Raw genomic sequence first — 22,796 nt, 5'->3', positions numbered from 1 at the left:
CTTCTCTACCAATCATTAAAATTATGGATTATAATTTTTAAAATTCCTCTTATTTTAGTAAAATATCAGGAAAAGAGGAAGTAGGCACAGAGTAATCTTTTGACTTTTTACCTTGAGGGAATTTTCAGGTCAAGGGACAGAGAAGGAGAATTCAGGTGGAGCTCAGGGGATTTTCCAAATTGAAGAGATGAGGCTGAGTGTTTGGGGAGTCCATAGTAGCTGGAGTTTCTGGAAAGAGTGGCACAGAAAGATAATCCTCAAGCCCTATAGAGTATCTTCCATTAAATATTCAGCTGACTATCAGTCATTGCCTACGTGTGAAGCTGGGGAAAGAGCAAGCTGAAAGAATTAAAAGCAATGATGCTTATCATTCATGCAAGGCTCTGAGGAGTGCCTGTTTCTCACTAGCCAAACTGGAAAAACCTCATGATTCACAGGATATCAGAGGACACAGAAGTGTCTTGGCTCAATAGTAGAGAATAGCACTGGAATCACTGCTCCACAACCTCCTAATAAATCTTAAAAGCAAGATCCAAAGGAACTCTTCTCAAGTAACTTATCTGACTCAGACAAAGCTGAGGAATATAAGAACACTAAAATATCTAGCACCCACAAAGAAAAAATCCACAATGTCTGGCACTCAAAAAAAAAAAAAAACTATCAGACATGCAAAGAATCAGGAAAATACAATCTATAGAACAAAAATCAATCAGAAGTGGCCTAGAACTGAAACAGATGTTAGAATTACCAGGCAGGTAAATTAAAATGGATATTGTAACTATGTTCTAGATATTCAAAAAATTGCATAGATCCATGAGAGGTTCAAAAAAGTTACAAATAAAATATAGAGAGTAAAACTACAGTGTATAAAATGAAAGTGAATTGGATGGAATTAATGGTACTTACATAATGGAGAGAGGAGTGGTGAAGTTGAAGTCTTAACAATATAAACCATCCAAAATTAAACATAGAAAAAATAATTGAGAAAAAATGAAACCAGCATCAATGAGCCGTGGGACAACATCAAGTGTAATTGTAGTTCTCAAAGGAGAGGAAAGGTGAAAATAGAGACAGAAAAAGTTGAAGAACTAATGACTGGACATTCTTAATACTGTGTAATGAAAATCACAAAACCACCAACCGGAGAAACTCAAGAAAACCCAAGAAGAAGAAAAAACATGAAGAAAATTGCAAAAGACACATCATAATTGAATTGCTTAAAGCTAGCAATAATTTTCTCTTTAATGATAAAGGTGGCATCCAGAGGAAATAAATTATTTACAGAGGAAAAACTATCAGGATGATGAGAGTCTCTATTAAAAATAAGGCAAACAGAAGTTCCCATCGTGGTGCAGCATAAACGAATCCAACTAGAAACCATGAGGTTGTGGGTTTGATCCTTGGCCTTGCTCAGTGGCTTAAAGATCTGGTATTGCTGTGAGCTGTGGTGTAGGTCACAGACGTGGCTCAGATCCAGCATTGCTGTGGCTGTGGTATAGACCAGCAGCTGTGGTGTAGGCTGTGACTGGCAGCTGTAGCTCTGATTCGACCCCTAGCCTGGAAACTTCCATATGGCACGGCTGCAGCCCTAAAAAGACAAAAGACCAAAAATAAATAAATAAATAAATAATAAATAAATAAATAAATAAGGCAAACAAAGAGATAGTGAAGCAACATACTTAAAATACAGAAAGGAAAAAAAAATGGTGTATGTAGAATTCTATACCTAGCAAAAATGTCTTTTTAAAAATTTTTTTGCCACACCTGTAATGTGGAAGTTCTCAGGCCAGGATTTGAGCTTATGCCACCACAGCAACCCATGCTATTGTAATGATAATGGCAGACCCATACTGTACCACAAGGGAACTCCAAAAATACCTTAACATGTAGGCACCAAGCAACAGAGTTAGTGCAACTATACAAGTCAAAAACTGATAGAACTGAAAGGAGAAATACAAACATCCACGATTATAGGCAGAAAATCCAATACTCCTTTCTCAATAATTAATAGAACAAATTTACAGCAAATCAGTAAGTATAGAGATTGAAAGAGTATTGTCAAGCAACTTAATTGACATTTATAGAACACTCAGCAGCATTAGGATTCACACTTTTCTATACAAAACATCTATCAAGGTGTATCCAAATTATGGGCCACAAAACAAGTCTCAATAAATTTAAAAGAATTCTACTCGTATAAGATATGTTATCTGGCTGTAGTTAGTAAACTAAATTAGTAATCAATAAACAGAATAATCTATGGAATATCCCTAAATCTTTGGAAACTAATGTACTTCTAAATAACCTAATGTTTAAATAGGAAAAGAAAGGAAAATTAGAAAGTATTTAGAACTGAATAAAAATGAAAACACAACGTATCAAAATTATGGAATGCTGATGTAACAGCACTTATGCAATATTAAAAGCGCTAAATTGTTTATATGAGAAAAAACATTTAGAAGAAAAATCTTCCCCTTTAAAAAACTGGAAAAAGTAGAACTATGACCCAAGCCAGTCTAATCAAAATTATTTTCAGGTGTCTAACTAGAGGTCGTGGGGTCATCCCTTTTCCCTCATTGTTCGTGTGACAGAAAGCATCTAAGACCAAAGGTTAGAAATGAAGCTTGTGTTTTAAGCCTTACAGAGGTGGAAAATTTCTCTGACAGGAGGTATGGACATATATCTGTTTGTTAGCAGAGACAGTAATGGTGCCCTGTTATCTATTTTCCCCTCTGCATTACTAGCAGAAATTTCAGTATCATTTGGCCATGTGATCACAAAGAATAAACCACATTTCCCAGCCTACTTGGCAGTAGGTATAGATGTGTAATTTAAGTTTTGGTCAATGCTGTTGCATCCGTTAACTTTTTCTTCTAAATGGTGGCTTAAAATGCCAAAAACCATTTACTTGGTTCAGAATTCTATGGTTTGGTACAGTGCTGGCCTGGGCTGGCATGGCTGACCTTTTTCTGAGCTCTTTTATTTAATGCGCTTAGCTAGCTCATCTGCTAGCCGTCACGTCATCTAGGAAGGCCTGACTCACACATCCAGTGGTTGTCAGGCAGAATGTTAACTGGGGTGGTGAGAGAAGCTATTAGCCGAGACATTTAGTTCTTCTAGCAGGATCTCTTGAGTCTGTTTACAAGGTGGTCTCATGGTTTCCAGCCCAGCCAGCGAGAATAAACTCCAAATCTGCAAGCATTTCAAGGCTCTGCCTGTGTCATATTTGCTGACATGGTATCAGCCAACGAAAATTAATAGGGCACCTAGGGTTAGTGTTAGAGGAGTTCCATCACAGAGCAAACAAACAGGAAAGTGTTGTATCTGAGTTTTTGGAAGTATATTCTTGAAGGGTCACATACTTCTTTTGTTTCTAAAAAATGATATCTATTATAGGCATCATTTATTAAGTGCTGCTCCATGCCTGTGAGTCTGCATACATTTGGTATATTACCAATTTTTAATTAAGCATTTCTTGTTAAAGTGTAGTTGATTGGTACTGTTGTGCCAGGTTCTGCTGTCCAGCAAAGTGACTCAGTCACACACACATATACGTTCCCTTTCTTGTATCTTTCACCATGCTCTATCCCAAGACACTGGATATAGTTCCCTGCGCTGTACAGCGGGACCTCATTGCTCATCCATTCTAAATGTTTGCATCCACTCACTCCAGTCCATCCCACTCTCTCCCCCATCCCCCTTGGCAACCACAAGTCTGTTCTCTACATCTGTGTGTGTGTTTCTGTTTTGTAGATGGGCTTGTTTGTGCCATATTTTAGATACTACATGTAAGTGAGAGCATATGGAATGTGTCTTTCTCTTTCTAACTTACTTTACTCAGTATGAGAATCTCTGGTTTTTCTACTTCTTCAGATGCCAGATCCAAGCCACAGCTGGAAGCAACACAGGTTCCTTTTTTTTTTTTTTTTAATTTTATTTTTTGCTTGCTTTGCTATTTCGAGCTGCACCTATGGCATATGGAAGTTCCCATGCTAGGGGTCAAATAGGAACTGCAGCTGCCAGCCAAGGCCGCAGCAACGTTGCTGGTTGCGTTCTTAACCCATTGAACCACAGCGGGAATTCCAGTACTCTTTTATTTAGCTGTTATTTTAGTTGACAATATTATAAAACAGATAACTTTTCTGCATTTTTTACCACAATGTAAATCAGGGAAACATGATATGTGATTAAATCACAATGTAAATGAACCATAAATATGCCAAAATATTGCTAAGAGTGGTGGTGTGTTAAAAAAAAAAAAACCTGTTTGTGGTGTCAGTATCCGTAGACCTCAGTGGATGCTCTTAAGAACTTAATTCTAAACATAGTTCAAACCTCGACAGGATAGGGTTATTATAGAAAGATTCTCCCTTGGTTTAAGCACCAGGCTTGCATAGAGCGAGTTTAGATCCAGGAGGAAATGAGAAGAATGAAACAGGGAGGTGGAGATTAAAGACTAAATTAACTGCTGGCCCTTTGCTATTTTCAGTTTCCTCATGACTATATTTGGACTTCTTTATATGGTGCTTAATGCTTCATTTGCCTTCCCCTTTAGTCATCTCCTCCTGATCTCCGTGGGCTTTATTTTCATTTGGTTCTCTGCATGCACCCTGCTGAAGCTCTCCCGTGTGTGTGAGTCAGAAGAAGAAATACCTTATTACCTTCTTGTCTGTTTCACATTTAAAGTTTTTTTTTTTTTTTTTTTTTCCCCTCTCCCTCCCTCCCTGTCTTGGACCTGATGAGCAAATTATCTAAAAATAGATACGTTCATCATTCTACAAAATGTTGTATCTTCTCTAGATCGGAGGCCAGTGTAATTGTAAGAGACATGTGTCTGGCAGACGGTGCAATCAGTGCCAGGATGGATTCTATGACCTACGCAAGTGGGATCCCGAGGGCTGCAGCCCATGCAACTGTAATGCCTCTGGGACAGTGAATGGAGATATTACCTGTCACCCAGATTCAGGCCAGTGCAAGTGCAAAGCAAATGTCATCGGTACGTGTAATGCAGAAGTTTACAGTCACATCTCTATCACCATCTGGGATAAAACCCTGTGTTTGGTTTCTTGGCTGAAGAGTAAAGCAAATTTCCTTGCTCAGGACAGGCTGGAGAAAAAAAAAAAAAAAACGATTTGGATGAAATTAACTGTCTCAAAATGACTAAATTAATAATTCTATCAAACTACAGCTTGAAGCTTAGTTTAATCAAGCCCTTAGAAGTTTCTTTATTCCGAGGATGCATTGGTTCACATGATCCCATACTAATAAGTCAGAGAAAAATATAATTTGCTTACTGCATAGATGTTTCTTTTAGAAAATTAGCACTTTTTCAAAATGTTTTACACTTAATGAGTTCTAAGGAAATCATTTCCATGCTAGTTTTCTTAATAGACCAAAATAAATGGATTTTTTTTGAAATATTCTGTGCTACAGGGTCCTTTGTGATAAATCTTTCCATTTTTTTTTCTATTATATTTCTTTGAACTGTTCCTATGAAATGCAAAATAAGTCAACATAATTCCACAGATCATGTATATTGCGAGGGTTAGTTATAAAGGGCCACATCATTTTAATTTTGTAATTCAGTGCCAAGCTGATTATAATAAACAGCTACCTTCGGTGTTATTTATCATTTTTTTATACAAGACGTGCTTTTTTGTTTGTTACTCCCACAGGTATTTTTCAGAAATTAGATTTGATTATAGCAATTTATTACATCCAACATTTTTGAGCGGAACCACAGCCACATAAGGACAAAATTTATCAAGTGCCCAAAATGCACTATGTACATAATACACTTTGAAATTTTGATGTATGAGAATATTATGAAAGTTTCCTGATAAAGTGAGTCTTGTATTATAACTGAACATGTCTTGGTTGGTATAGGAAGTTTAAAAAAGACCCTTTACCTTTTTCTATTGTCATTCAAGACGCCATGCCTGCCATGGTTTTCCTAACACTGACCTGAACCTTATAATAATAAAAATATGCCTGGCAGACACACACACCCACCCGCCTGCACACCTGCATATATACATACATATGAACACACCATCTGGAGTGACATTTTCATTTCTGTGCTATAACACTAAAGCTAATTCTTTATCTTTTATATATGTGGATATGCATGCATCGTTTTTGTATAATTCAACTAGACAAGCATTTAATTTAATAACAGGAGTATGGGCCTGGCTTATGGTATTACGCAAAATTTCTCTGCTTTATAGAAGAGAAAGAAAAATTATATCAAAATCTTTAACATATCTTACCCTTATGCTTTTCAAACATACGAAAGCTACCTTTTCAGGGAAAGAAAAGGAATCATACTTATAAAGAGAAGCGCATTTTGGTGTAAGTGTTGTCTGTGATACGGACTGAAGTCATTTGAGTTCAATGTATATAGCATCCTTTCTTCTTTAACATAAGACATATTTTCAATTCCAGGTGTGAAAATAACATTTAAAGAAAGACCTTTAGAGACAATCCAATGATGACAGCCCTCTATCAATAAAAGCCTTCCTGTGATGGGTTAGAGTCCAGAGCTGAAGAAAGTGAAAAAAAAATTAAAACTTTACTTAATTTGTTATAGCCTTCCTGCCATTTACCTATATTACTGGTTGATCCAGGTAATTTTCTGCAGGAAGGTGTGTGTGGATGTGTGTGGGTGTGTGTGTGTTATATTTCTTTTTTTAGAGGTTCTAGCAAGTGGCTTTTATTCTGTTTTACCTTGTTAATATGATTAAGAAAACCACAGAAAATAGCAGTGTGTGTTGTATGTGCTTCAGAAAGCAAACTGTTAGATTTAACCAAACAGTTAAATCTTACTAATGATTCCATCACCAGTAAAATACATGAGCACCAATAATTTTATTAAAGTAGGTCATTCATCTAGAATAAAAAGGGAGAAGAATGTGAATTAAATGCCAAGTGTGCTAACTCGCCTGTACTTGTTAACACCGAATGTGATGCCCTGTAGGCCTTCTCGAGTCTCGTTAGGAATAGATTACCTGTCAGGAATATGTATGGCATATTCAAATAAGCACTGCGCATATTTTTAAAACTGATATGATATGAATCCATGTAGACCAATTTTAATAGTTCAAAATGAGTCATAATTCTTGTTAACAATACAGTTATTTTTAAAATTTGCGGCAATAGTGGTCCTTTTTTATTTTCCTTATTGAAATTAAATGATATGCCTTAGGTGAGTCATTCATCACTGTTAAAGAACTTGCCTTCCATTGGAGTTCTGAATTTTTATCCACATATATACATATATATCATGCCTTTCCTTCCAGTTTAGGAAAGGCTTTTCTGCATAGGGGTTCCTGCGTGTGTGTGTGTGTGTGTGTGTGTGTGTGTGTGTGTGAATTATTTTAGGACAAATTTTTTCAGTGCTATTATAGCTTGAAATGGATGTTTCCATCGATTCAACCTTACATGGTCAGTTGTTTAAATTCATGGCTATGTGAGAACTAATAGCTAAAGGAAGTATTTTTCAACTCGATATTTACTATTCAAAAAAAAAAGGTTTTTCTTTTGCCTTGTAATCCTCTTTTTGAAACTTGAAGTTGTCAGATTTAAGTGGTGGTGATAAAGTGTTTTTCTCTGTCTATGAAATGCATATGAAATGTAGGTACAGCTTTAAAAAGGAGTAATATAAACAGCAGAATTTACTTAGTGTGTAATATGATGGGCAATGTGATTGCTTTATGAGCCAAGGAAAGCATAATTCATATTAATTGAAAATGATGAACTATAGGAGCATGTAGAAACATTGAAATAAAAATGGCTCTGGATAACTTTTATTCATATTAATTATGTAAATATATGATATTAACAAGTAAGTATACATACTGTTAACACAAAAATAGTTATCAGCTTAACCAATAAAAATGTTTATTAAACATTTTTAGAGGATTCTGATTTCTAGGAAAATAATGTAATTTTTAATTCCTCTGTGTGGCTTTGAAAATGTATTTCCCGCTCTGCTTTGAAATGAACATATCGTGTTAATGTGAAATAACTAAGAATACCAATTCTAATAGAGTTAAATTCTTTCAAAATAGTGGTTCTGATGTTTGCTAAATAAAGCAAAGAGGGCCAGTCCGTATGACAGAAGCAGCATTTGCATTAAGCGTTTCTTTTTGCATTATGTAATAAAAACAGTTTTATAAAGCACATTACAAAATAAAGTGGTGTATGAGTGTCAAATTAAGTGTTGCTATTGTATTTTGAGTATACAGTCAGCCCTCTCCGGCATTACTGTGAAAAAACACTCAGCCTAGGAGTTCCCATCGTGGTTCAGGGGTTAACGAATCCGACTAGGAACCAGGAGGTTGCGGGTTTGGTCCCTGCCCTTGCTCAGTGGGTTAAGGATCTGGCGTTGCTGTGAGCTGTGGTGTAGGTCGCAGACGTGGCTCAGATCCCGAGTGGCTGTGGCTCTGGTGTAGGCCGGTGGCTATAGCTCCGATTGGACCTCTAGCCTGGGAAACTCTGTATGCCATGGGAGCGGCCCAAAAAATGGCAAAAAGACCAAAAAAAAAAAAGTAATAATAAAAAATAAAATAAAACAAAACAGAAAGAAAAGAAAAAACACACTCCACTATGTATGTTTGTCCTAAATGTCAGCAGTAGCTTGGTTTGTGCTTCAGCTAGCTTGAAAGCTTGCATGGAGTTGTTTTCACATCTTTGGTTTGTTAAACACATTTTCTGTCTTTAGGGCTTAGATGTGATCATTGCAATTTTGGATTTAAATTTCTCCGAAGTTTTAATGATGATGGATGTGAGCCCTGCCAGTGTAACCTCCATGGCTCAGTGAACAAACTCTGCAATCCTCTTTCTGGGCAGTGCGAGTGCAAAAAAGAAGCCAAAGGACTTCAGTGTGACACCTGCAGAGAACACTTCTATGGCTTGGACACGGCGGGTTGTAAGGCCTGTGACTGCGACCTAGCTGGGTCCCTGTCTGGCACGGTCTGCGATGCTCAGACAGGACAGTGCGTTTGTAAGCCCAGTGTCGGGGGGAGACGGTGCAGCGAGTGTTTGGAGGGATACTTCTACCTCCAGCAAAATCATTCTTTCCTCTGTCTGCCTTGTAACTGCGATAAGGCTGGGACAGTCAATGGCTCTCTGCTGTGTGACAAATCAACAGGACAGTGTCCTTGCAAATTAGGAGTAACAGGTCTTCACTGCAATCAGTGTGAGCCTCACAGATACAATTTGACCACTGGCAAATTTCAAGGCTGCCAGATGTGTGAGTGTGACACCTTGGGGACAGTACCTGGGACTGTCTGTGACCCAGCCAGTGGCCAGTGCCTGTGTTTACCTAACCGTCAAGGAAGAAGGTGTAATCAGTGTCTCCCAGGTAAGAGAGAAAGGTGTCACCTTCTCAGCACATGCTGACCTTTTTTTCATTATCCAGTTCCAGGCGCTTCCTCTTTGGTTCTTGGTCAGGGTGTCTAAAAAATTAGTCATTGTTGTATTTATGTTGTTAGCTAATAGAGATACAATTCTTTAGTTTTTTTCAAGATTATGTGGCACCTGTGTGTTGCTGTATTGGGGTAACCTTTAGAAGAAAGCCAGCCAATTACACATTTGATAATTGAGACTTTAATTCCTCAACTTGAAATAAACCTCCTTTTAACAACTGAAAAAAAAAATCTAAGAAAAGCAAGAATGCATTTTATATTCCAGAGAAAGGGAAACTTGAGTTGATTATCTACTCAATGACAAATATTCAGGTGATGAACTGATTTTCTGAATAAAAGCTGATCAAGTGTTTTTACTGAATGTGCCATATGTGCTGGCATCCTATAGAAACATCTAGAAATTTTTTTTTTTGGTCTTTTTTGTTGTTGTTGTTGTTGTTGTTGTTGCTATTTCTTGGGCTGCTCCCGCGGCATATGGAGGTTCCCAGGCTAGGGGTTGAATCGGAGCTGCAGCCACCGGCCTACGCCAGAGCCACAGCAACGCGGGATCCGAGCCGCGACTGCAACCTACACCACAGCTCACGGCAACGCCGGATCGTTAACCCACTGAGTAAGGGCAGGGACCGAACCCGCAACCTCCTGGTTCCTAGTCGGATTCGTTAACCACTGCGCCATGACGGGAACTCCTAGAATTATTTTTAAGTGCTGTCCAATGAATAAACTAGGCTACTGTTTTGTCCTACTGTGACCGTCTTTCCACGTTCCCCAACTGGAAGAAAGACGGACCCTGTTTTTGGCTTTCTCCTTGACTTTATATGATTTAACCAAAGCAATATATTTCATTTATAGAAAAGTCATCATGATGTTATGATACATATAAAGGTTTGTCACTTGTTTAACAGCTGGTATTAATTGTTGTCCCATCTAGCAAAATTGGCTCCGAGCGACCTGAACCTGTGAAAATGAGAGTGATGCGAATTCAAAAGGGTGATTTGCCTGCCAGGGATGGGGCAGGAGGGAAGTCTTGTTTTCCATGGCAAGGGTTTTAGCTTAAGACATCTGAGCTAAGTGTCTCTCTTGACATTGGTCAGTGTGACAAGTACATCCAAAGAGACAGAACTGAGAGAAGTTAATTCTCTTTGAGATGAAAATATCAGAAAAAAATTTTTTTGAACTAGCTTCAAGATAAATGGGGGCTCTGTTAGCACTGAATGTCCCACAAAACCTGATATGGAGCAAAGCAGTCAGGACTCGGGAGCTAGAAAATGCCCACCGATCAATATTCATTCATTCATTCATTCCCACCCTGTATCTGTTTCTGCAGAAGGGCACTCTCTGCTGCTTCTCTGTCTCTCTCTGCATGGTTATATGGCCACCCTTATTCCCTGTGGTCTCTTATAGTTCTAGTCCCAGCTATCCAGGGAGCCCTTAGCTGCCTCTTGATTACAGTTCCAAGAGGGAAATTCTCATTGACTCCGTTTTGTTAGGGTGGCCGCATCTGAGCCAATTCACTATGATCAGAGGTGTCAGGATCCCATAAAACAAGCATGGCTTCTAGGGGCCACTCCTTCAGGTAGGAGCAAGGCGGTGAGGAGGCCAGAAAAGGGGACGATTATTGAGAGCTGGGCAGGTGGCCGACAAGACAGCTACTGCCTACTTCAGATTTATCCTTCCAAATTTGCAGTCGATTATTATTATATATCCTAAGATGATAGTTTTCACTACATATTAATAGCTCTAATTATTATTATTATATATAATAATTATTATTATTATATATCCTAAGATGATAGTTTTCACTACATATTAATAGCTCTAATTTTAGAAGTAAGGTAGCCTGTTTCCTGCACCAATAGCTATGATTTAAATATCTTTCTTTCTTAAAAACCAGCAAAAGTTGAGAGCAAATGTGATATCCTTTTGAGTCGTTATCCATTGTTAAAAGTTTACTGCGTATTTCATTCTGACCTAGAATATAGCTGTGCAATGGATCTAGAGATCAGTGGGTCAAACTAGACACATGAGGACCAAGGATTCAGATCCTCCTGTAGACTGATATTCTGGGGAAAAAAAGAAAAAAGAAACCAATAGATTTCTTGGGTAGAGTTCTGTAGAAGGGTTTGATTCCTGGAAATATGTGAGGTTCCTAGAAAACGAAGCAGAGGCAAATTTTTCAGAAAGGAAATATCATCAAGTACATTATATGGCATAACTGTGAAACAGATTCATATAGTCATAATAAGATAATCTCTGAATATTGATTTAACCAACTAAAGGGATTACTGAGGAGGTATAAAGAGCTATACATTCATTTTCCGTAGAAAGAAGGCAGTCATCTAAATTTTAAAAGTTGAGATGGAACCATATATAGATATTATTCAGAAATCAGCAATAAGAGTCAGAAGAAACATCTAAAGGAGTTGAAGGTGGTTGCTCTAGGCAGGGAAATTCCTGGGAGAAGAATGGAACAGTAGGCTGTCATTCTACATCCTGAGCCTTTAAGTTCTATTTGATTTAAAAAACTATCTGTAGGTGAATTTTGATAAAAATAAAAATTAAATTAAAAACTTAAAATACTGGAAAGAATAATAATCTTCATAGTCTCCTGATCCATTTCTTTTTGGGATTTATCTGATATGGTTTTTTTTTTTTTTTTTAAGGAGAATAATTTCCTTAGTAGCTATTTGCCTAAGTACAGATATCACAAAACACCTCTCCAAGGGCGTCTGGCAAATTGTCCTCTCTTTTAAGTAGGATATAGAGTGGGAATCATCACTATTAATCAAAATAATTGTCAGACTTAAAGTAATCTTATTTGGGCATTTTGTCTTATTTCCCTTCATATCTGGGAGAGTAAGATCGCATTACTCAACTTACCCAGCCACACTGCTAAAAATAATTCCTTGTATATTGCATGCACTCAGGAAGTGGTTTGGTTAATTGAAATGAGAAATAATCAGGAGTTTTAACAAGGGCAGTTGTATTAGGTGGGGTTCTCCGGAGAAACAGGACCAATAGGATATGCAGGGTGTGTGTGTGTGTGTGTCCCACTGAATTTACATGATTTATCTGTCTGCAGGAGGATCCAAACTTCTCATGCGCCTGTTCTGATGTAAGCCTGTGGGTCTGTAATTCTGCTGCATGGCTCTATCCTCGGTCTTCCTTCTGCAGCTGTGCTGGAGATTTCCCTTCATTTCTTCTGTGTTGGATGCCTGTTTCCTAAATCCTGCGTGTCCATTTTTCTTAGTTTATTTGCGTGTTTGGTAGAATAAATGCTCCAGTAGCTCCTAACAAGGATTAATGAGGAAAGTAATTTTTTTTTGAATGTTGAATGTCTCAAACAGTCTTTATTGCATAGTGCTAAATTTATTTCACCATTCTCTTCTAGCAATACTCATTAGATTTTGTTTGCTTTCTTTTATTTTAATATCCCAGAAGCTTCATCATTTCTATATCCCTCATTTCAGAAAATTCCATGACGATATACTTTTTGTAAAATAATTTTTCTGGGAATTTCGTGGGGCTTTTTGTCTGTAGGTGACTGTTCTTATTTCCTGGGAAAATCCATAAAATACCTTCAAGCGACATCTAGCCCAGTGTTTGACTGGACAGCCAGACCTCAAATCCCGCCCAGGTGACCTATAAAACTAACCAGCACCAGCACCCCATGTTGACTATTGCACGTCAGCCCTGTACCTGTTGAGTAAAAGTCTTCTCTGGCTTAACTTCTAAAGAGAAAACTCACTGTCTCCCCTCAAAATGTGAGAGCGAAAACCTTCTGTTTGGGGAAAGACACTTGCCTGCAGAAATCCCTGGAGTGTTCAGTTTCATTTTTTTTCCCCTGAGTTACACAACCTGAATCAAAGCTTATTGTTAGCCTGTCCACTTGCAAGTGCTTAGCTTCTACCTGTGGACATCTGTCTTTGACTACCATTTCCTCTTTTGTTTTTTTTTTTTTCCCTTTTATTTCTTTTTTGGACTTCAGAAGGAAAAAAATTTTCTGTCAATGATGCTTTACTGAGAAAAGTTACCCTAGTGTTTTCTCGGCTGTCGTCTTTTCAGATCAAATCCTTGCAGCCATGCTTGACTCTCTTTCCCCCACAACTCTAGTCCCTTATTAAAGTCTATCTTGTTGGTTTTACCTTCATACGGATCTAGAGTTTGACCCCTTCCCACCACCCTCATTTTACCAATCTCGGCCTAAGCCATGGTCATTTTTCTCTTGGCCGAGTCCAACGGCTGCTAAACTCCCTGTTTCTCCTCTTTCTCCTTTTCTAGTGTCTTCCCAGCAAACAGCCAGAGTGAAGCTGTTCAAGTTCAGCCACATCAGGAAGTTCCCGCTGTGGCTCAGCGGGGGTTACCTACCCGTCTAGTATCCATGAGGATGCGGGTTTGATCCCTGGCCTCCCCCCGAGGGTTAAGGATCCAGCATTGCCCCAAGCTGCTGCATAGGTTGCAGACTCGGCTTGGATCTGGGTTGCTATGGTGTAGGCCAGCAGCCACAGCTCTGAGTCACCTCCTAGCCTTGGAGCTTCCATGTGGCGCAGGTGCAGCCCTAGAGAGAAAAAAACAACAAAAATAAACAACAAAGCAAAGTTCAGCCAGATCACATCACTCCACCGTCCACTGGCTTTCCATCATTGTTAACTAGACAACAAAGTGGACGGCCTCTAATGGGCCCTATGATCTGTAATGCCTGTGATCTACCAGAACTCATTTCCAGGTCATCCTTCATTTCTCTCCAGCCCACAAGGCTTGTTGCTTTCCTCAGATTTTTTTTCTTTTTTTCTTTCTAGGGCCACACCTGCAGCAGCATATGGAAGTTCCCAGGCCAGGGATCAAATCAGAGCTGCAGCTGCAGGCCTAGCACCACAGCCACACAACATGGGATCCAAGCTCTATCTAGGACCCACACCACATCTTGAGGCAACACCAGATCCTAAACACATTGACCTAGGCCAGGGATTGAACCTGCCTTCTCACAGACACTAGTCAGGGTTTCCCAACCCACGGAGCCGCGATAGGAACTCCTCTTCAGATTGCTCAGTGCTCTATTCCAGGCAGATGGAACACATCTCCGTGGGGTGGGGGAAGGATGGGGTCCACCTATTCTTCTGGAACCAGTGAACAGTTACATTGGAAAATAACTCAAGGGCTGCCTTCTCTTTTTAGGCCTGGCATAGTGCAAGCCTGTGAGTGCTTTTCTAGCTCCATACAGGGAGGATGCGGCCTTCTACTTTGCAAGGGAGGAAAGAAAACAGTGGCTCAAGGACCTCATGCCTTTTTTTTTTTAAGCAAAACAAGATATTCTGTACACATACATGTAGCCTGTGGAAAAGTCAAAGTGTGCCTGTGGACCTCTTTTTTTTTTTTTCCCCCCCCTGATTCTGCATTCTTCTGGCTTCAGAAACTACTTTGAATTTTGTTTTCTGGGTTTGATTGTCTTTGCCTGTGAAATTTACATTGGAAAAAAAAAACAAAAAAAACAAAAAACCCTGATCCTGAAGGAGCGTTATTATAAACAGATGCTTCACAGTAGCCAGCCCTGCAGTGCGCACATTAAAATGCACTGTGGCAGTCTGAAGCTCCCTTTCTCCTCCTTTAAGTACATCTGGGAGCCCTGGATCACACACTGCAGAGGGGAGCACCTCGATGATGTATAGGAGCAGCGGAGTGCAGAGGGAGCAGCCTGGGGTAGACAGGTGCATGAGGCAACCTTCGGACTCCAGCCTGCCTTTTTCACTGGTGATTGTAATCATCACTGGCCGTCCTAGACTATTGCGCATGGACTCTTGTCCCACTTTTTAAAAAGCATTACTAAGGAAGGTGCGTCTAATGAAACCTCATGTATTATTAACCTAACCTTACTATGAATGTACAAGGAATAGGCTTAATTCAACGAAAATTTATAGGCAATTTGTTAAAGCAGCAGTGCACATTAGAAGGTGCATTAGAGCCACATTGGTTTTAATATGCCATTCAATAACTTGAACAGAGGTTAAAAATACTGCTTAACCTCCATTAAGTATTTTAAAAATGCTTTAATTTAAAATTATTTGGAGTGTATGTACACATATGAATGTACACATCCCCATACTCATAAATAGAGCACTAAATATGTTTTTCTGGTTTGTTTTTTTCAGAACTAGATGACCTCATAGCATTTAGCAGCAGCCACTTAATCAGAGGCCAGGCAGAGAAAGGCAGGGGAGGGTGTCAAGGCATCCTGAGCCAGTGACCCACCCTTGTCCTTGAGAACTAGAGGCAGAGAGGGTTTATTGAGGACTCTGCAGCTTTGGAATAAAATAAAGGCTAATTTATAATGAAAACAGCTTCACATGACATGTTTTGTGCTAATAGGACAATTCCTCATGCCTCCCTCTGGTATTTACTTTTGGTTTGCTTTTATAACTCATACAGACTATTAGAAGGTAAAGGAAAGTATCTTGTCTCATCAAGAAGCATATCATATCTGTTAAGAAATGAGCTCGTAAACCAGAATTGCATGCAAGACCCTGCTGGTGGATTTGGAAGTAGATGGCTGATAATCCATTAAAAACCAGTGCCTCAAAGTTGAGATCCAATATTGCCATGTGTCCTAGTGTTTGGTCAAACGGCTTTCCAGATTAACATGTTTTTCACAAAAAGATCTCAGAATAAGAGCCTTTTCTTTAATAAACCACCAGCAAAGGATCTTTTCCTATACACAGTTAGGAAAAAAGATATTAACATTATTTAAACTTTAGGAAAGCCCGCTTTCTTTGAAAGCTGCCTAGTGAAACTTTGAATGATGATAATAGATATTTACTAAAGTATATTGATTGCCAGAACCTGGAATACAGTTTTATCTAAAAAATCCCATTTAATAGGCATGCTGTTTCTATGATGGAAGGACCAGTATTGCTTCCTTTTTATAGGAGGGAAAATGGAAGCTTATTTAATGGAAGAGCCATGTGTAAGTCCACATACATCTGACCCCATAATCTGTACTCTGAAAGAGTAAACTTTTTCTGAATAACTCAATGTCTATCATAAATATTCACTTAATAAATATTTGAGGGGTGAGTTAAAATAGGTAATCTTACATGTGTTTGTAATTCCCCCCACCCTCAAATTTATTTCAACCCATGATTCACACTCCTGCTTCAGGTCCTGTGGTATATCATTTGTTGTACTGAATTTGACTAACAGTTACAAATTAAAATTAACAGAGTTGTGGGAGGCTGCAGTGACCAAAAAATGAAGAGCTAACTGAAGGACCTAGAGTGGGGTTATTCCATGGACCAAGTTGGAGTAGTCTTTGAGATGGTCGCCGTGATGTAGGATAAAGACTTTACATCATACATGTGATAAATATTAAGACTGAGAGAAATGAGAACGAAGAAAATAAAAGTTTTGCTGTGGATTATGAATGCCCAGACATAGCTAGGTACGGCAATCCCTAGGACATAATCAGAGCTGTCCTAATTTATATTCATCTGGTATTTTAAAGAGGAGCAGATATCCACCCATCCATCTATTCATCCATCCTTTCAGCCATTTATCCATTTCATTCATATATCCATTTTTTTTCAATTAACATCTGTTGAATAAATTACTATACACCAGGGCCTGTGCTGCTGTAAAAGTAGACAACCGTAGATATATGAAGCTATTATGGTATAGCAGGGGAAACGGATTCATATGTAAACACATTGTGATAGCTTCAATATTAGAAATGTGCAGTAGAGAGAAGTGGTGAAGTGAAGGGATTGAGTCATTCTTGGAGGATGGGAGACAAAACCAACTTTAGCAGAGAAAGTGTTTCCTGAGCTGGATTTTCAAAATAAATAGGAGTTGGCAAGGTATTCAAGCAGGGGAAGCCATCCAGGAAGAAGGAATCGGAGCAGGGCATTTAAAATATGGCTAAACAAAAATGAGTTTTGGGGAGGTCCCGTCGTGGCGCAGTGGTTAACGAATCCGACTAGGAACCATGAGGTTGCGGGTTCTGTCCCTGCCCTTGCTCAGTGGGTAACGATCCAGCGTTGCAATGAGCTGTGGTGTAGGTTGCAGATGTGGCTCAGATCCCGCGTTGCTGTGGCTCTGGTGTAGGCTGGCAGCTACAGCTCCGATTCGACCCCTAGCCTGGGAGCCTCCATATAAGACCAAAAAAAAAAAAAAATGAGTTTTTAAAACGTTGAAATAGAAATTGTAGCTTGAGGTGAATAATCATATTTATTTATGCATACGTTAACATTTGGTCAAATCTATGAATAGTGATGTTAGCATTATATTTATTAGCATTGTTTTATATACCCAATTTAGGGGGAGGGGTTGGCTGCAGAGTGGCATGTGGAAGTTCCCGGGGCCAGAGATCAAACATGCTCCACCGCAGTGGCCTGAGCCACTGGTACTCTGAAATTATTACTTCCAATTACCATTGTCTACTACATTTCATCTTGCAAATACTGATTTGCAAACCACTTCTAAAACAGTCTTTTGTTGCCTGGGTGTAGATGAGCCACAAACTCCTTCCCAGACTCTTTCCTTAATGCCATGTCCAAGCTGAGAATTGTTTCTCTAAACAGCTCATCGTTAGTGCTTGGTCCCAGCTCTGCCCTCCTTTTCTGAATAAGACCTAGAGGTTAAACCTGTTTTCTTTCTCCCATTTCCAGACCTTAGCAAAGCCTCGTTGTTCATGGTCCTCAGGAGGGACATTGCTGGGAAATGGGCTCTTCTTTATGTCCAAGACAGGTACCGTCCCGCAGACACAGCCGCTGCAGGAGATCATACCAGCCGCCTGGCTAATAACTTTGAACTCTACGGGTTCTGTAAGCCTCCTCCCGGAGAAAGCAATGCTCTTTTATGAGATGATGACTTTTCACATGAGCTTTATGACACGTTGTTTCTCCCACGTGTCTTGTTTGGGACCAGGAGTTAGCTCGGAGAAAACTGGAGAAAAGAAGAGACTTGAGTGGGCTGATGTGTGCTATGTGAAAGTGAAGTCTCAGCGCCGAGGGCTGGCACGTGGTGTATCGCGTGTCTATTGCCCACGCGTCAGAATGTGGTACAGAATCACTGATGGAGAAACATCTCCAAAGGGTCAGTTCAGACCATGCAGACACACGGATGTGAAACATGCAGGGAAGCTGGTGGAGGGAGATCAGAAATCTACTGCGTTGAAAAAAAAGTAGAGAGTAAGGTCAGTTACCTTTAAGCAGCATTCAGGAGCTGAAGTTTAAGTAGGAGGGACGGGGAGCTGTTTCCTATAGTCAGGCGTCATAAAAGGAGAGGTAATGATCTAGAATTAGATTCAGGTAAAGGGAGACGTGATCGTTAAGCAGGAAGGTACCCGAGTCATCCTAATGAGAACTGCTTAAAAATAGGACAGCTAAACACTGGTGGGTTACCTTTTATAATACACCTGAAAGTGGGGAGGGAATTAACCCCAGGAAAAGTCCAGTGTAGCCTTTTCCTTGAAGTTCTAACCTCCAGGTTACAGGTTCCCTGGGTACTTGGCACCTTTCTTATGCTCTGCTTACATCTGTGGTCTTTTTTATTCTCCAAGACTTGCTCAGCCCCATCTTCTGCACAAAAATCTACCCTCCTGGTCTTTACAGATTCATTTAATCATTTCTTGCAAAAAATCACTCCTAATTGTTCTAAAAAAACCCCCAAAAAACCCCTGTGTGGCTGGAAGCTATTTCAATAAATGCAAATTAATTCTACTTCAAAGTATCTGTGCTAATGGGTAATTCACCCAAATTGGAGAGCTGTTGGTACACTCAGGATGCCATCACCATGAATCTAAGGACCTAGGTATCTTCCCAGGAAGGGAAATACATAGAATCACAGCCATAATGGTCTTGAAACCAAACTAGAAGCTGTCTAACTTTGTGATTTTGATCACATGATGAGTCAGGTAGGAGAATGTGTAAGAACTGCCATGGCCATTCTTTATTTCTGGAAATACCTGTAAGGCAGATTGCTGTCAGTGGATGCAAAGAAGCAAATGACCTAATCTAGTTGTAAATTCCTATAAAAAATGATAGTCTTAGTTCTCTCCAACTGAATGGCCCAGATTTTGACCTTCTTCCTTTTCTATTTCACTCTTTCTGAGGCTTTTTAAGAGAGAATATGCGGGGCCCAGGAAAAGAAAAACAACTTGTGGATGCCTGGGAAAGAAGGGCTTGTTTTCAGCTAGAGCCTCAAATGAGGTGTGCAGTGTTCCAGTAGCTTTTTGTTTTTCCTCTAAAGAGTAGATTACACAGAATGTTCCCTTTGTGCTCATGTGCATTCTCTCTTTCAATATCACTGATACTTTATATGCCTAAGTTATTGATTATAGCAATTGCACAGTTAATTCTCATTCACCAGAACGTTACTCATTGTTTTATAAAATTCCTTGTACCATTATGCATATGCTTGTGTGTGTATATAAGTCTGCATGCGTTTGTATGTACATATGCGCCTACTTGCAAATACGCATATCACAGAGCACTAAGAACCATTTCTCCATTGTATGCCTGTCCCATCATCCAAATGTCCAATGCATTTCTAAGTTTATACGTGTTCCACCTTCTGGGTCCAAGAAATTTTGAAAGTGTTTTTGAATCATATTTTTATTTCTCCTCTTTTCCTATAAGCCAAAGGATGGATTTTATAATTAAATTCTGTTTCTTTTCTTTTTTAAAAAAAATATAGCAGTTATGGGGACCCATTCCTACCTAGTCCTTTGGAGTGGTTTTGTGAATTCCAGTGTTTGAGTACCTGCTTGTGACAAGCACCATCCTTGATGCTGGGGACATGGTGAGACATAAATCAGATGAGGTTCCTGCCCTCATAGAGGTTCCAATCTGGTGGAAATGAGATTAATTAAAATTGTCATCAGCATCTTATGGGAAATGAATAGAATGCTATGAAAACTAACTTCACGTAGGTTGCTGGAGATGGTCACAAGTCCTGGGGTGAACTAAGCAGAAAAGGTGGGTCCAGATCATTTCATCAGACAGAACTGCCCATGGAAAGGGCTTCAGGCATCAAGAACTAAAAGAAGTATGACTAGGGCAGATGGGAGGAGTAGAGAAATGAAGCTAGGGACATAGGTGGGACCTGACTGGAGATTGGAGGCTGGGCTAGAGATTTCTTTCTTCTCCCAAAGGGGCCTAGGAGGTTATCAAATACTTTTAAACAGAGGAATGAGATGTCCAAGCTACATGGAAAACAATGGTTCCAGGTCCACTGTGAAGAACAGACTGCAGGGGGACAAGGGTGATTGCCAGTGGAAGAGACAGCCCTGGCAGCTGAGAGGCATAGATGCAAATCTGGGTTCTGTGACTTGTCCACTCCATCATCTTAGGAAAGTCTGTCAACCTCTCTAAACCTTCAGTTTTTTAGTTTACAGAATGGACACAATAATGCCTGAATTATTAGCCTTGCTGTGAGGACTAAATGAGTCCATGAATAGAAAGCTTTTTATGATAGCCTCTGGTACAGAGTTAACTATAAAAAGCTTAGTAGGACCTTTGGGGACGTAGCAGTGGGGATGGAGACTAGAAGGTTTAAAATTCTTTGAAGACGTTATTCAGAGGATTGGTCGTTAGCTAGATGTCCGGGCAGAGGAAGTGCACTCCGGGTTGCAAGTTCCAGCAAAATATAGGATGGTCAGTTAGATTTGAATTTCAGATAACGATGATTTTTAAAAATATAAGCAAAAACCACATGGGGCAGACTTTTCCTAAAAACAAACAAAACTTGTTTATCAGGAACTCAAACATAACTCAGCATCCTGTATTTTACCTGGCTACCCTACTGAAGATGACTCAGGATTCTAGGTGGTGCAACTGAATTGTAGATGGTGGTGCCATTTGCTGAAATGGAGATGATGAGAGGAGGAAGCAGTCTTTGGTGGAAAGATCATGAAGTAGGTTTAACATGCACTGAGTTGTAGGTGCTAGGAAGACACCCAGGACAATTATTTCGCAGCCTTTCTTTGGTCGTCGTTGTCATTTCCAGGCAAGAGCATGGTAGCCGCGTTTGTATGAGGTTTGAGGTAGTGCCGTGATGGGCGTTCCTTTTTTCCATGTAATCAAAATAATATTTTTGAAGAAAAGACTGGATAGGAAGTGTAATGAAAGCTCCTTATTTCTTTCTTTCCAGGTTTTTATATTTCTCCAGGTAATGCCACTGGCTGCCTGCCATGTTCATGCCACACCACTGGTGCAGTTCATGACATTTGTGATAGCTTGACTGGTCAGTGCCTTTGCCAAGATGCTTCTGTTACTGGACAAAGTTGTAACCATTGCAAAGACCTTCACTTTGGATTTGATCCTCAGACTGGAAGGTAGGCATTTATAAAAATTAATAGTTAAGTATTTTTCTTAAACTGTATTTGCAATTGCTTTTTTAAATTAACTGGATTTTTTTAGCCAGCTCTTTTGTAAAAAGCAGCTGATATATTAGCTTCATTTCTTGATATAGTCTTTTATTCTTTGTTGTCTGCTTTCGTTAGACATAGCAATAATCTTTGCCTATTTCCCAGAATTCCACAGTATAAGTTGCTATACATTGATGTATGTGCCCAGTATTCAGGTCTGGGAATATGTAACTAAATAAAGTCCTTTTTCCTCAAAGAACTAAAAATTTGGTGTGGAGAAAGACAGGTAAAGAAATATCCGTAGAAGAAAATTCAGACGCACACGCACACAGACTAGAATAGGCAGCATATGTGTGTGCATACTTTGTTCTATGTGGCCCCTGAATTTATTGCTTTTTAATTTATTAATTTACTTTATCCATTTATGTCCTTTTTGCCTTTTTACTTTGGGTTTAATTTATTTATGTATTTATTTATTTTTGTGTTTTTGCCTTTTCTAGGGCCACTCCTGCAGCATATGGAGGTTCCCAGGCTAGGTGCTGAATTGGAGCTGCAGCCGCCGGCCTACACCACAGCCACTGCAGCGCTGTTATCTGAGCCGTGTCTGCAGCCTACACCACAGCTCACGGCACCACCAGATCCTTAATGCACTGAGCAAGGCCAGGGACCAAACCTGTAACCTCATGGTTCCTAGTTGGATTAGTTAACCACTGCGCCGCAATGGGAACTCTGAGGTTTAAATACTGGCATATGAGAAACATATCTGTGTATTCAGTGAAAAGATTTTTTTTTTCCCAGTGTGTAAAGTACATTCTGAAAGTAACCACTTTTCAAAGTTACATTGTCTTTAATATTCTACTTCTTATTTCCTTTATATCTGTCGGCATTTACTTTCATGCATTTGTGTTTATTGCTATATTTTCTTAAATTTTATTTTGATTATAGTTGATTTATAGTGTTGTGTCAATTTCTGCTATACAGTATAGTGAGCCAGTCATATATATGTGGAATCT

General features: G+C 39.3%; 1 protein-coding gene across 1 annotated transcript in view; it reads left to right on the top strand.

Annotated features, from left to right (window-relative positions):
- The window catches only part of USH2A (usherin), an 811,661-nt gene that overhangs the window by 154,516 nt on the left and 634,349 nt on the right, over nucleotides 1–22,796 (top strand). Inside the window, exons 11-13 of the mRNA XM_047754984.1 lie at nucleotides 4,801–4,996; nucleotides 8,723–9,364; nucleotides 21,567–21,750. Of these exons, the coding sequence (XP_047610940.1) occupies nucleotides 4,801–4,996; nucleotides 8,723–9,364; nucleotides 21,567–21,750 (1,022 nt within the window). The remainder of the gene's footprint in view (nucleotides 1–4,800; nucleotides 4,997–8,722; nucleotides 9,365–21,566; nucleotides 21,751–22,796) is intronic.

Source organism: Phacochoerus africanus, chromosome 12, assembly GCF_016906955.1.
Source record: "Phacochoerus africanus isolate WHEZ1 chromosome 12, ROS_Pafr_v1, whole genome shotgun sequence".
Lineage (NCBI taxonomy): Eukaryota > Metazoa > Chordata > Mammalia > Artiodactyla > Suidae > Phacochoerus > Phacochoerus africanus.
This window is presented reverse-complemented; position numbering and strand designations above follow the sequence as displayed.